The sequence below is a fragment of the Lates calcarifer genome, linkage group LG20 (genome assembly GCF_001640805.2).
Source record: "Lates calcarifer isolate ASB-BC8 linkage group LG20, TLL_Latcal_v3, whole genome shotgun sequence".
In the NCBI taxonomy this organism is placed as follows: Eukaryota; Metazoa; Chordata; class Actinopteri; family Centropomidae; genus Lates; species Lates calcarifer.
In genome coordinates this window covers 14,079,278-14,092,502 of record NC_066852.1, presented here as the reverse complement: position 1 = coordinate 14,092,502, position 13,225 = coordinate 14,079,278, and the positions used below count along the sequence as shown (strand labels likewise).

The window sequence follows — 13,225 nt, the reverse complement described above, 5'->3', positions numbered from 1 at the left end:
TCAAAGGGAAGTGCCAGTGGTTTTCATAAGATGCTGTTTTTATGGTGTGGCCTTTGAATGTATGATTGGGGTTGAACAACTGCATACCAACATGTAATCCCTCTCAACAGATATTTTTATCAAGCTTGATAAAGATCAACATATTTTTTAAATTTTTTGCTTTGCCTTGTCAAAGCACAGCTGCCAAGAGCGGTTATGTGCATGGAAATAGACATGAAGAGCATAAGAAAAAAGCTCACCATCTACAATTGTCAATTTTAAGAGGTACTGAGGTGAGGCGAAAATCAATGCACTGAAGTCGTTCAATCACAGGAAAATACAGCAAGTAACTACCTTTTTTACTTGTCTTGACAAATTACATTTTTTTTGTATCATGAAAATCGAATCTGTTCTACTTGAACAATAACTAGCATGTTGAGCTGTAATTTAGTCCCAACACTAAAATGAGCTGTAACAGTTATTTTTTATTGATTAAATTGTATTCTTTCCTTATTGAAATGCAGTTCCTAAAATTATAAACAGAATGTATTAATAACGTGCAAAGAAAAGACTATAGGGCAACTGGAGCAGCGCTCTTGCTTCATCCAATATGTTACCCTCATGGTCATGCAGAAAGCAGCTTGAACAACACAGTAATACACATTTAATCTTGGTGCACAGTCTTGGGACAGTGCAGGACGTGCAATATAGAGGACAAACTATTGATCTGCAGGTTAGATCAATAGATTACAGCAGAAAGCTGATTTGGCTGTCTGTTTGTAATGCTGACAGCGAGCAGATGGACAAGGAAAGCAGCTTTTTGATATCAGATAAGTGAGGAAGTACTGTACATCTACGAAAGAAAGTAGTTTATTTAGTGTCTTAACTTTCTGAATTTTCTGGGAGTAATTAGGCTGCTACTCAAAGCTGTACAACAAAATAAATTAACATAAGGATTAATGCTCATACTGTACAGGAAATGTCAGATATCGTCTTCCTGTAAACATGAGTTTCTTGGTGTCTTTATCAAATTATCCTTAAACAACTCTCCCCAGAGTTTTCAGTGTAAAGTCCTTTCCTCACTTAAAACAATACTGCAAAACAGCACACTTCAATAATGATTACCACAAAAGCACAATTCTTCCAGTGACTCTAAATGACTCTGCAGCAAATGAAGCTTAACTCGCCATGACCACTGGACCAATAAGCTTAATGTTAATCTCTCGCTATTATAAGTATGAAAAGCTTCTGGTAAAAGTCAGAGTCTATTATTTTGGACACAGAGAGCTCTTTATAGTGGAAGCAGCTATCAGACTTGAGGTTTTTGAAATGTGGTGCTATCAGTGTGTCATGTGCAATTACAGTGCAATCAATTCCTCGAGTTAGAAATACAGCATATGTATTCAAATGCATGTATTAAATAGAGTTTGAAAATGTAAGGCATGTAGACATGTTTCTCATCACATTTTGTCTTTTTGAGTAAGAAAGAATGTGATGTAAAAACAATAATAAACAGGGAGTAACAGTGTTGCTCAAATTCTGCAAGTTATTGTTGAATTAGAAAAGCCATCATACACAACTGAAGAGTGCTTAATCAGTAATGTTCTGAATTATCATTGTTATTTTCAACAAGGACTATTTTTCTTGTGTTTTTGCTTCATTCAGTGACAACAAATCACTTATACTTTTCATCACTGTTGATCATTTTCCAAAGCACATTGTGAGATGGATTTCCTACCTTTGAGACAGCAACTGGTTTGAGTTCATTTGCATATAGAATAAAAATCAATCATAGTAAAGATCATGGGCTGTCTAAGTTGTGTCACTTTTCTGTGGTTTTGTAGTTTAATAGCAGATTCAATTTGAAGGTTTGCTGTTTGTTTAACTAAAAACAATCAAAACATGTATGATCAGTGTCCCCAACCTGGGTTTTAGGATGCCCCCAAAGGCTCCAAAATAAAATCTGAGGGGGCCAACAGATGACTAAAGGAATAAGGAAGAAAACAAATATTTGAGTCATACAAAATTACTGTTTTTGCTTTGATATTTTTACTTTTGCTTATGAAATACTACATACTGTCACTTCAAACTCTGAAAGGCTCTTGCCAAAAGAGATAGTATGATTTTAGGGGTCTACAAGCCAAAAAGGTTGGGAACCACTGAGTTATATCAGCTAAAAATTCATGTCCCTTTGTCTTATTTGTTGGACAGTTCAAATTTTAGGTACAGTGTTTTTCTCCATCAGTTATGACAGACTGGCCAACCAGTTATCAACAGGCTGCTGTGACACCTGCTGTTAGTGGCTCTGAAAAGCCACAGTGTTATATAATCTGGAAAGACATCTGTCATAATGCCTTAAAACCAACAAATGAGTCTTTCTGAATGCTCTTTTTATTGGCATTAATATTTCATGGTTATTTTAAATTGCCAGTTGTTTACTCAGTAGTGGAATCTAGTCATTATCATCATTTAGGTTGTGGTGACCAGTTTTCTATTAAAAATAAGAGTCGACTTCCCCAACCATTCTACCCACTCAGGCGTAATACACATGCACTTACGGTCATTGCAGAATGGTCCCCCGTATGTGGTCATGGTGCAGTCACAGGAGAAGCCCTCCCACAGCTGCAGACACACTCCCTGGTGGTAGCAGGAGTCCTCTGTGCAGGTGGTGCTGGGACCTGTAGAGACAGCATATTAACCAGGTGCCTTCTCTCCATTTTCTAATTATTAATCTTCACCACTATCCAAAAGGAGTAAATATATAATGGTGAACTGGTTGTTCTGCAAAGTAACTAAAGATCTGAATACGGTCTAGACCTGCTCTATATGAAAAGTGGAATGAGATAACGTCTGTTGTGATCTGACATTATATAAATAAAACTGAACTGAACAGAATATTTTCACAGAAAATATTGATGTGAACAGATTTGATCACTTGTACATATATTTCACAAGCTCCCAAGCAAAACACACTCAGCAGGACCACCACACTAATTTCAGTAAGGGCTGCTGTTTAGCATTTAGCCAGCTACTATGTCAGTAAACTGCAGGCTTCTGAGTGAAGTCAAGGAAATTTTGGACAAATGATTGATGTTTCAAACTCTCAAAAATAATCAAATTGGCCTGGAATTTGTTGTGCACAAACACACTCTCAAGAAGTGCATTAAGAATATTATGTTCATTTTGGAGACTTTAAAACCGTTATCAGGCCACAATCATCCAGTCTCCTCACACTTAAGTCATATTGCCATAAAATCGACTGCTCATTCATGTTACAAAGAGGGAGACGCCTTTTGATTTGGGAGACTCCATGGCCTTTATCCAAGTGTCACCCTCAGGCCAAACTTTGGGTACACTTATGTAACGATTCTGTCATAACCAGAGCAATGTTTCCTGTCAAAGAAATGGCTACCTGGGGAGATTATTTGAGATTATTAAGTCTTGGCAGAACACTGTGCTCTGTTCTGTTGTTTGATCAGAACTCAACAAAATCAGCTGGATTTCATGACTGCAGAGTGATATTACTGTTATATGTTTTATCATATTGTATCAGAAATAAGAAAACACAAACACAACATGTGTTCACTGGCCAATTATAATGTAGAGTATTCAACAAAACCATTTAATATCATAAATGTAATAAAATTTGTTTTCAGTGAGCAGTCACTCTGAGTTCCTCTGGTTTGATCTCTGCCCTGACAACTGCTGAAAACACTAGGAAATCAGATTATAGGAGCAACACAAAGGTGTTTCGTGCTTCCTCACCTCCACAGCCGTGCTCCACCTCTCCCACCTTGTGAAGGGCATCTGCCAGCAGGTCAGGGAGTCTTCCATTCAAGTCCACAGATGCCAGACAGCCCTTGTATCCTTCCCGAGATGCTATTAACTTAGGCAGGCTGTTGTACATACTCTTCCCAAGACCACCAATGTACAGCTCCCCTGTAAGAGTCAAGAGTTAGTTTAGAAAAAAATGGAGCATGTTCTAAAACACCGGCCACGATCATAGACAATGCATGTGGTAAAGGATAAGAATACTCAGTAAATGACTAAAGTGAACATGTGTGAGGGTATAGTGGAAAAGTGAGCATTTGCACTCCCACTTTATTCAATACACCTGTACAAATGACTGCCATCCAATTCAACTGCTGCACCTTAAAATCACCTTTAATTATGCTTCTAACATCAAAGAGATGTTAAGTTAATCATATGGCATGATGGCCATATCTACAGCCACACAAAGGAAATAACAAAATTGTAATATTCATTCAGTCACTCTACAGATAAACTGATAAGGCAGGTTTAGGTTTATGGTTTCAAACAGATTTTGTTGATTTCTTTTTGGTCACTTGAGTCATTTAAAACTCAACCATGGTTTGTTTCATTTACATTTTTGTTTGTTTGACACTACATTGTACTCTAAATAAAGTGCGCACATTTGGTTTACATTGTTCTATCACTATTAGCTTGGACGTTGAACTTCTTTTGTCTTTGAGTTACAGTGTCTAATGCATAAAGCTGCATATTTTCATTCATTTGTATTTCTGACATGTTTTAGGTAAAATAAAACCTTTCTTGTTTGAAAGGGAAAACCTTTATTTGCTGGCCCTTTGACTGTTTGGCCTCTAACATGTGGTTTAGCATTGAGGTGGTGCTGCACCGGACTGCATGACATTCAGAGGTGTATCTAATATTCTGTCCGCCTCATGTATGTAAATGGAAAGAACAAACAGTTTAGGAACATCTTTCAATATAATGTGGTCCAGTGACCTCAATACAAAACATATAATGAAATGTACATGTGGAGTTAAGACAGGTCGTTAAACACTCATTCAGTTACACAACAGGCTCAACAAAAACTTCTTAAGTTTGAATACATCTGATTGTTCAAACAAGTTACCTTTTAAATCCAAGTTGCGGGCTCCATTGGTGTGTTGGGTGACAGTGCGGGAATCAATCTTAAGGATGTGCATATTGTTGTTGTCACGGGAAATCACCACATTGTGCCACTGGTTGTCGTTGAGAGGCTTGTCAGAGTTTCCCTTCATTAGCGAGGGCCCGTTTCCCAAGTCAAAAACATAATGAATGTACCTACAGGATGGGACAATGCAGCGGTATACATTCAGTATTCAGTATCTAGTATTATGTTCTAACAGACCATAAGGCTTATACAAACTAGCATTAGTAGATTTAGATAATCAAATAATCCAAACATTATTACATGTAGATGTGTAGGGTTGTTGATTGTTGTGATTATTGTACTAGTACTTTGTTATGTGTTATGTGATTATAGTATGGTACTATAGCCCAGCATTGCTGTCTTCTAGTCTGCTTTGTGATACAATCATTCAGGAGGCTCAAAGTCAGAGATTTCAAGTCCTTTGTTAGTGTTCAAATAAATAAACGTGAATAAATGTAAATACCCTCGGTAAGGCTCCAGGCATACTATCATGATATTAAATACAATCATCAGATGCTGAGAGTACACTGTCAGAAACTAAATCTAGTTTGAATCAAAGTTAAGCAATATTCATGACAAAGCTGCTACACTTCACAGATAAAAACTGAGCAGCCTGAAAACTATAACAGAAGTGTTGGAAGCCATTTTTCGTCTGTGTTGTCTCTGAGAACTTCTGCTGCAGGCTCCACAGCTGAACAAGGCGCGCTGCTGACTAATTACTGGGAGAAAGTCTGTGTGAGGTTTGACAGTGGGAAGCTACAGTTGTTGCTTTGCTTGCTCTGTTTTGACAAATTTTCTCTGCTATTCTCTCTGTATTTTTTTTATTACAATGAATGAAACATTTGGAACATATTTAAGACTGAGTCTAGTTGCCAAATGTGCCTGAGTAGGTCTGAGTGTGAGAGTGACACCGGCTAAGTGGTAACAGCAGCTATTGTTTTTCTTTTCTCTGCTTCCCTCCCTTTAACGAAAATAATTTATGATGAACAAATGTTTTTAAAGCTTTTTTTTTTTTGTCTGTGCTCAGTGCTGCAGGCTAATGGATTCAAGATATGAATCATTATTAGGTAATTTTGAGCCCAGGAGAGAAGAAAAGCTGCTATTCATCTGGCTTAAGTTTTGCAAGACAAATATTTTGGCACTGAAAGTACAAAATTAGGTGAAAACAGTTTGTTCTTGTCCCAAATGGCCCCTTCCATCTTTCCTGTTTGCACTATATGTACATTATAACTCAGACTAAACACCACAGCACTTACCCTTTGACCAGCTCCACCACAATGAAGTCACTTCCATCTCCAGAATTGTAAAGTATCAGGCCATCCGGACTGGTGGTCTTGAACTGGAAGAAAAGGTGCATGGAGGCGTAGGCCTGCAAGGTAGAGAAGGCCAAATAGCTGGCCTGGGTGACAAAAATGACAGGATTGGCCACAATGTGCCTCATGCCAAATCGAGCATTAAGCTCGCAGTAAGAGATGTCTCCATTCTTGCACTGGTCCAGATAGAGCATGCCATTGAAGGAGAGAGCCTGTAAATGGCCGATGAAGTTGGAAGGCATCACAGAGATGAAACGGCGCTCTGTCATGATCCCCGTCTCGATGTTGTTGAACTCCAGGCGGGTGTGGGCGCCGGTCATGTGGCCTGGGGAGCAAAACATGCAGCTTAAATTGCAAAAGCCTCTCAATATCTGTACCTTCGCTACTCTAAAGCTCCTTCATTCCTAATGTACCTTCCACGGTCACATTGTCCACAGAGAGCTGTAAGTTCTTCCCACGCCGCACCACATTCACTGTGTGCCACTCATTGTCATTCAGCTTCTCGCCTACCAGGAGTGTCTCTGGTCCCTTGCCTAAGAGGAGAAAAGCATCAAGTGACAATCATACCAAATCAGCTCAGTACACTTTTTCCACACGAAGCTCTCTAAATGAGAAGCACTCTCTCCTCAGGGTGCATACATTAATTCTCTTACAGAATCACTCACGCACACAGCCATCAACATTTACCTAGCTCCTATTCTAAGAGACTGAATGCATAGAGTAGTTTACGGAATAGCATGACGCAGGCTCTCTTTACAGGGGTATTTGATTGATGTCTACTGGGGAATTATGTTTGCTATTATCTAGAGGCTTAGCTCAAACATACAGCTTTAAGTTTCAGCATTTCTGCACTATCCTCTGCCTTTTTTTGCTGGTTTCAAAATAGGTCACAGTGCAGAAGCTTGCCACTGCAGCACCGTCATTCCGAATCAGTGCCTATGCAACAGGCCGACACGGCAGTTCAAAGGAGTTCTGACATCGCTTGGGAAACTAATTGGCCATGCCTAAGCTGACTGCGCCTTTAGGGGTTTGTCTGTCTAATTGAGCTCAGGGTGCAGGAGAATTACAGGGGACGTACAGAGGGCAATAAATGGAAAACATCAACGGGTTTCCGAACACTTCACTGTTTCATCCTCGGGGAAATAAAACTGCGACTGGAGATTTTGTTCAGGGGCTGCATATCAAGTGCCTTTACAGGGCACCGAATGATAACCACCATCCACCTGCTGAATATCGACTATGCACGCCAGGCAGATCAATCATGTCACATACTGCTCCCTCTATATTTGATGGATTTACTTGGGTAATGAAAAACAAACCACTGACTGGAATATTGTCCAACACAAAAACAGAAATGTTTACCTTGTAAATCTGTCATGAAAACTCTGGTACAGACAAGATTTGCTGTAATGAAAGAGGACATAGCAGGATGCTGGAAAGTAGGGACTATCTGTGCTTCTTAGAGGGAAGCTTCCCTGATATCTGATGTCTACATCTAAACCAAACATCCTAATACCAACACAGAAAACAGAGGGGAGAATTCTTGTGAGGAAAGTGAAGGATTTTCTTGTGTTTTATTGTGTCTGGGTAAACATCAATGTATATTTCTCAGTCTCAGAGACACATTCAACTCCTGTGATTTTACACATAAAAGTCTGTTTACAGTTGCTGTGGAGCATTTAGGCACATGTGAAAAAAGTCACATAAAGCCTTTTGTGGCTGCAGAAGGAGCTGGGCAAAGTCTAATAAATTGCCTCAAGTGATGTTACTTGAGTCTGCATCAGCTGGGGGTGAAGACATAAGATTTAAATAAAAAAGAAAGGGTCTGAGGTTTTAGGGTCTGACATTAGAGGCTCTAGCCTTTAGCCTTATCTCTTCTTTGAGGCTAAAGGCTAGAGGCTACTGTCGCTACCTGATCTGTACCAGAAACGCGATTTGTTCTAGACATGCGCGAGGGTTAGTGTAGCAATGTCAGGAAGTAGATGCAGTTTTGCACGTGTAGAACAAATTGGGTTTCTGGTACGGATCCAGTAATGACAACTACATTAGCTACCACTGATGTAAGACACCTGCATCTCTAACAGCATCATTGTCTGTCAAGGTCCATTGTGGTTAACGTCGGAAGAATTGATCGCAGTAATTACTGAACTAGCTTTTCATTTGAAAGTGGGGTCATATATATCGATGAAGCACACGCAGTAAAACTGCGCACTGTGCTTATATCGGCGTAGTACCTCTATCACCGAGTGCAGAGGGTAGTAAAATGGTGGAATATAATATGTATTCAAACACACACATCTGTCTGTGAACCCTTTGAAATGTGGGCTCTATTCAAAGATCCTTTAATTCACAAGCTCAGCTTCTAGAGGCTCGAGAGCAAAAGCGCACATGTAAAGGGTCTATTTTGTCAGGTTTGATCCTGAGTTGAAAATGAATTTGATTAACATTTTCAAACAAGGATAACTTCAAAGGCATGATGCAGTTATACAGGTCAGCATTATGGGTGAGCTGAGACTTTGAATGCAGGGTGTGCATGTTAATCAAAGCATGTTATGGTAATTCCTGTAATTTTGCAGAACAAATGCCTCATTTCAAAGTGTGCTGTGTACCATTATTCCCCAGATTCCTGAGAATTACTCAAGAGCACTGCAGCAACATTTGTTCTTACAGCTATTACCCTCCCACAGTGGATCCAGTTGTGGACAGCTTCCAAGCAGCTGCTGCAGATGGGCTGTCTCTTTGATTCCTTCAGAAAATCAGCTACACACACACACGCACACACACACACACACACACAGAAAAACCTCACCTAAGAAATCTGACTTCTCAATCCTGTAATCAAGCTGTAAGCTGATCCTAAAATTCACAAATCACTAAACGGTGCAAACAGTAATTCACCCCAATGATGGCACTCACTAAATGGTGATTGTCTAAATCACTTAGGCAGATAATTCTGCAATTTAAAATTTGGCTCCATTTTCTGTCATCAACCATAAAATCCATTAACGAACCCTCCATCATCTCATCTGCAGTATTAATCTCTTCAGAGGTCACTGGTGTAGCATAGATATATTGTATAATTGATCAGGAAGATGATAAATTTTACACACAGAGACAAGTGCACATACAGTATGCATTTTCTGTGGGCAGTGCATGATGGTACAATGCCATCTGGTGGTAGAGAAAGCAATGTGTTGAGCAGATATCTGGAGAGATAAAGGATATACAGCCTTTCATTCACAGGCCATGTTCAATACATTTCTTATCTTTGCTATTTGCATAATTATGCATCTGCATATTTTACTCTCTAATGTGCATGATAAACCATTTAAAGTGGCTATGAATTGTTCTCCTGCAGGTGGATTATTGAGCTAGTTTACAGAGACAGTACTTGCACATCTCATTTCTTTTTTACCGTCCACACAAACATGAATGCACACTCACTACTTACCTTGATCAGAGACAAACAGTGTAATCCGTTCAAAACAATGGACCGCCGCCTAGGCTAATACATGTGTTGTAAATCTGTTGCAACAGTTAAAGCGTCCCTGTTGCTATGCAGTCTTTAAATCTGAGCCTCAGATCAATAGATTAACATGAGACAAAATTACAGCACAGACTGAGTGTTATTGATTTCTCCATTGTACACGCGTAATATCAAAATGTGTCTGAGAGTACATAAACAGCTGTTGCACTGGGCTCCCTTCATCTCAGGTGATCGTAAATGCAATCTAATGACTAATATACAGGCAGCTCTATAAATCACGGAAAAATGGGAAATTAACAGTTAAATGCTTTCTTTTAGAGAAGCCAGGAATTATTCATACATGAGGGGTGGAAACAAGCTTTCAGCCGGCACTCGATTATAGTGATAACTTTTATAAGCATTCATAAGCCTCTTCTGTATTGGATGATCTATATCAGAGAGCCGTTCACCTCTCCACTGGCAATAGCTTTTATCTATTTCTCTCACCGCTCTGGTCTGAACCAAAACTTAAATTGCCTGTCTCTCACTATCAGGTGAGAGCAACAATCTGCATCACAAATTCCGACATCATCACGCCACAGCCTAAAGTGCCAATCCATTTCACAGGAGTACAGGACACCAGAAAATCAATTCTAATAATATAGAGGAAGATCTGCCGGTGGCATTCATCTGCCTTTTAATCAATGAAATTATATTTGCACATTTAAATCCTCCATGGTTCACGAAAATGTATTTGATTGATGCTCTTGACTTGTGTTTGTATTAAGTCACTTTTCATATTGAAGGATTTCAGACATTTGATACATTTATATAGCTTATTCAATCTGCATTTCATCTGCATTGCATATTCAAAGATGTATTCAAAGATTCCTCTGAAAAATCTGACATCTGGTGATTTAATTTCCTTAAAGAGAATGCTCAGTTCATCTCCTAAAATATGAAGAATTGGCTGCAACAAACTGTACTCTCTCACTAATCACAAACAGGCTCATGATTGGTAGCTGACAGCCTTGTCTCATACTCTTCTATTGATCAGATATCACTTTAACCTTAACCTTAATCTCAGCTCTGTCACTGTGAGTGTGAGTGTGATCACCCAGTGACAAAATCTAATTTTCCTCTAAACTGAGACTGAGCTCCGCTTTCCTCCCTGCAGATAATTGCTGATTGTACTTGAACTCTGCTCCATTATCGGCTAAGTTATTCGCCGGCAAGTGGATGATAGACTTATTGGCAGCACAACAGCAGACTACTGCACATCAAATTTAGCTGCATTTGATTACAACATTATTACATTCCAATAATGAGACAATGTGTAATTTAAATTGTTGCGAAAATGTGCATTTCATGAGCACAGAGAAAAAGGATGCAATTATATTCAACCAAATGTTTGCCACAGTGAAGTCTCATTCTTGTTCTTATCTTTGTAATGATGCTTATGAGCAGGATAAAAGCAACAGTAAACAAGGGGAATTGTGGGGCAGAATAAATGAATTATGTTCCGTTTCATAAGGGAATAGAGCAAGAGGCATATGATTACACCACAGTGCATGTTCTCTAAATCATGTTACAGTAAATAATCATAGGAGACACTTACTGAGATTACAGTCTATCCTGATACAATCTGGTGAGAGAGAGAGTGAGATGGTGAGATTAAAAGAAAAAAAGAACAGCACAAAAGAGGAGAATATTTCACATCCTTCAAGGTACATTCTGCAGACAGTTCAGTGCTTTTCAGAGCCCACCATCCGGGGACAGCCTCGAGAGTCTAAACCGCCACTTTCCTCCCCCGTAGTGTACATAAGATTAGAAAAAGGAACACTGGGTGAGAAGGAAAACCTCAGCATGCGTCTGGCACTGCTGGAAGGACAACAGACCAGATCAAAGCTGGGATCAATAAGAGCTTTATTGACCATAAAAGTAGAGGTGCACCAGTATTTATTTTTAGCACCGGTATCGGGCTCTGGTACGGCTGCTTAGATTCAGCATCGGCGAACAAATTTGACAGTTTCAGATACCACGACTGACAATTTTACTGACATGTGCTTTGGGATAATTCAGCAAACATGTACTGCTGTGAGGAAAATTGATACAGATAACAAAAATGGAAAATGGAACCTGTGCCAGATCTGAGCGTCTCGTGTGGAGATAATAAATGAAAACTTCAACATTTGAAAGAGAGTGAAAAAAAAATCTTATAGCTTATCACCCAAAGGAGCACAATGATTGTACTGCAAAGAGCAGGTGTGAGTGGCTACTGAACAACGGCACTTAAGTTAAGGCAATTATGGAAATTAGGCAGAATTTGCAATGACTAGTTTACTCTTGGATCTAATCATCTCAGTTTTTTTTTTTTTTTTTTTTTGAGACAGATAGCTTCTCATCATATTCTAAAAGTGTGTTATATAGCAGTATTGTGTTTAGGACAGTCTCCGTACATTCATAAGTGATGCAGACATTAAGGTGATTGATTAATTTCACTGAAATCTACAAAATATGTAATTTAATAAGTTTGTACCAATGAACCTCTACTCAACAGCCCAAACCTTGAACTTCACTCTTAAATTGCTGTTAACTGACATGATGCTGTCTCCTGCTTCTTCTGCAGGCCTGACAATTTATAAATAATATATTAGTAATATATTTTCCAAGTTAACTAGAGAGGAAAGGGGCGATTTGCACAACCTGCAGCTGCAACGAACCTTACACCATGAGAGAAATGACAACAGCACAAATGTGATGCATTGCTAACATTTTTTCATGTCTACAGCAGCTGATACCTTCTAAATCCATCTGCAATATTCACATTTTTGGCCTCAAAATGGATTCACCCACTCATCATTTCCATGTTCTGAATAATGAAACCAATTTATCCGACTGCACATGAATATACTGGTGTAAGTCATGCAGCTGAGGAGTGCTCTCAAGCTGTCAACCATCACAGAGCAGTGGATACAGACAGCCAGAGACCAGAGGGACTTTCTGCTGCAGGTATGCAAGACTGTGTCTGTGTGCGTGTGTGTGTGTGTGTGTGTGTGTGTGTGTGTGTGTGTGTGTGTCCGTCCATCCCTGGCACCCTCTGTTCAGTGAAGCGACTCTAAACTGGACGGGCCAGTAAATGTGAGGGGAGGGAACTACAATGGTCACATACAGCAGGAGCAGCCTAAGTGGTAATATCTCAGCGTAATGACGGATCTGGTCTCTGACTGCCTTCTCCTTGAACTGCAGACAAGCCATTGAAGGGCTGAAAGAGCCGAGACGGTCAGATGGGACCTGACCATTGGATGAACTGAAAGGGAGAAAGAGAGAGAAGGGGAGAGAGAGAGGAGGGAGAAGGAGAGGGAGAGAGGGAGAGAGGGAGAGAGAGAGAGAGAGAGAGAGAGAGAGAGAGAGAGAAGGCAGAATATACATACACACCTACAGTTGCTTAAAAAGGCACTTGAGTTTTATGTTTTTGTAGTTTTAGATGTTGGTGTGGTATCTTGTGTT

At 39.5% G+C, this 13,225-nt stretch overlaps 1 protein-coding gene across 5 annotated transcripts in view; it reads right to left on the bottom strand.

The window, feature by feature from the left end:
- nrxn2a (neurexin 2a) overlaps positions 1–13,225 on the bottom strand; it is a 114,014-nt gene that overhangs the window by 50,717 nt on the left and 50,072 nt on the right. For 3 of the 5 annotated variants that reach the window (XM_018692014.2, XM_051078528.1, XM_018692017.2), the window contains 6 exons: positions 11,334–11,360; positions 6,663–6,782; positions 6,193–6,574; positions 4,877–5,067; positions 3,745–3,918; positions 2,538–2,657 (listed from right to left, as the gene is read on the bottom strand). In XM_018692014.2, the coding sequence (XP_018547530.1) occupies positions 2,538–2,657; positions 3,745–3,918; positions 4,877–5,067; positions 6,193–6,574; positions 6,663–6,782; positions 11,334–11,360 (1,014 nt within the window). The remainder of the gene's footprint in view (positions 1–2,537; positions 2,658–3,744; positions 3,919–4,876; positions 5,068–6,192; positions 6,575–6,662; positions 6,783–11,333; positions 11,361–13,225) is intronic. The other 2 variants (XM_051078527.1, XM_018692020.2) reach the window with 1 other exon arrangement.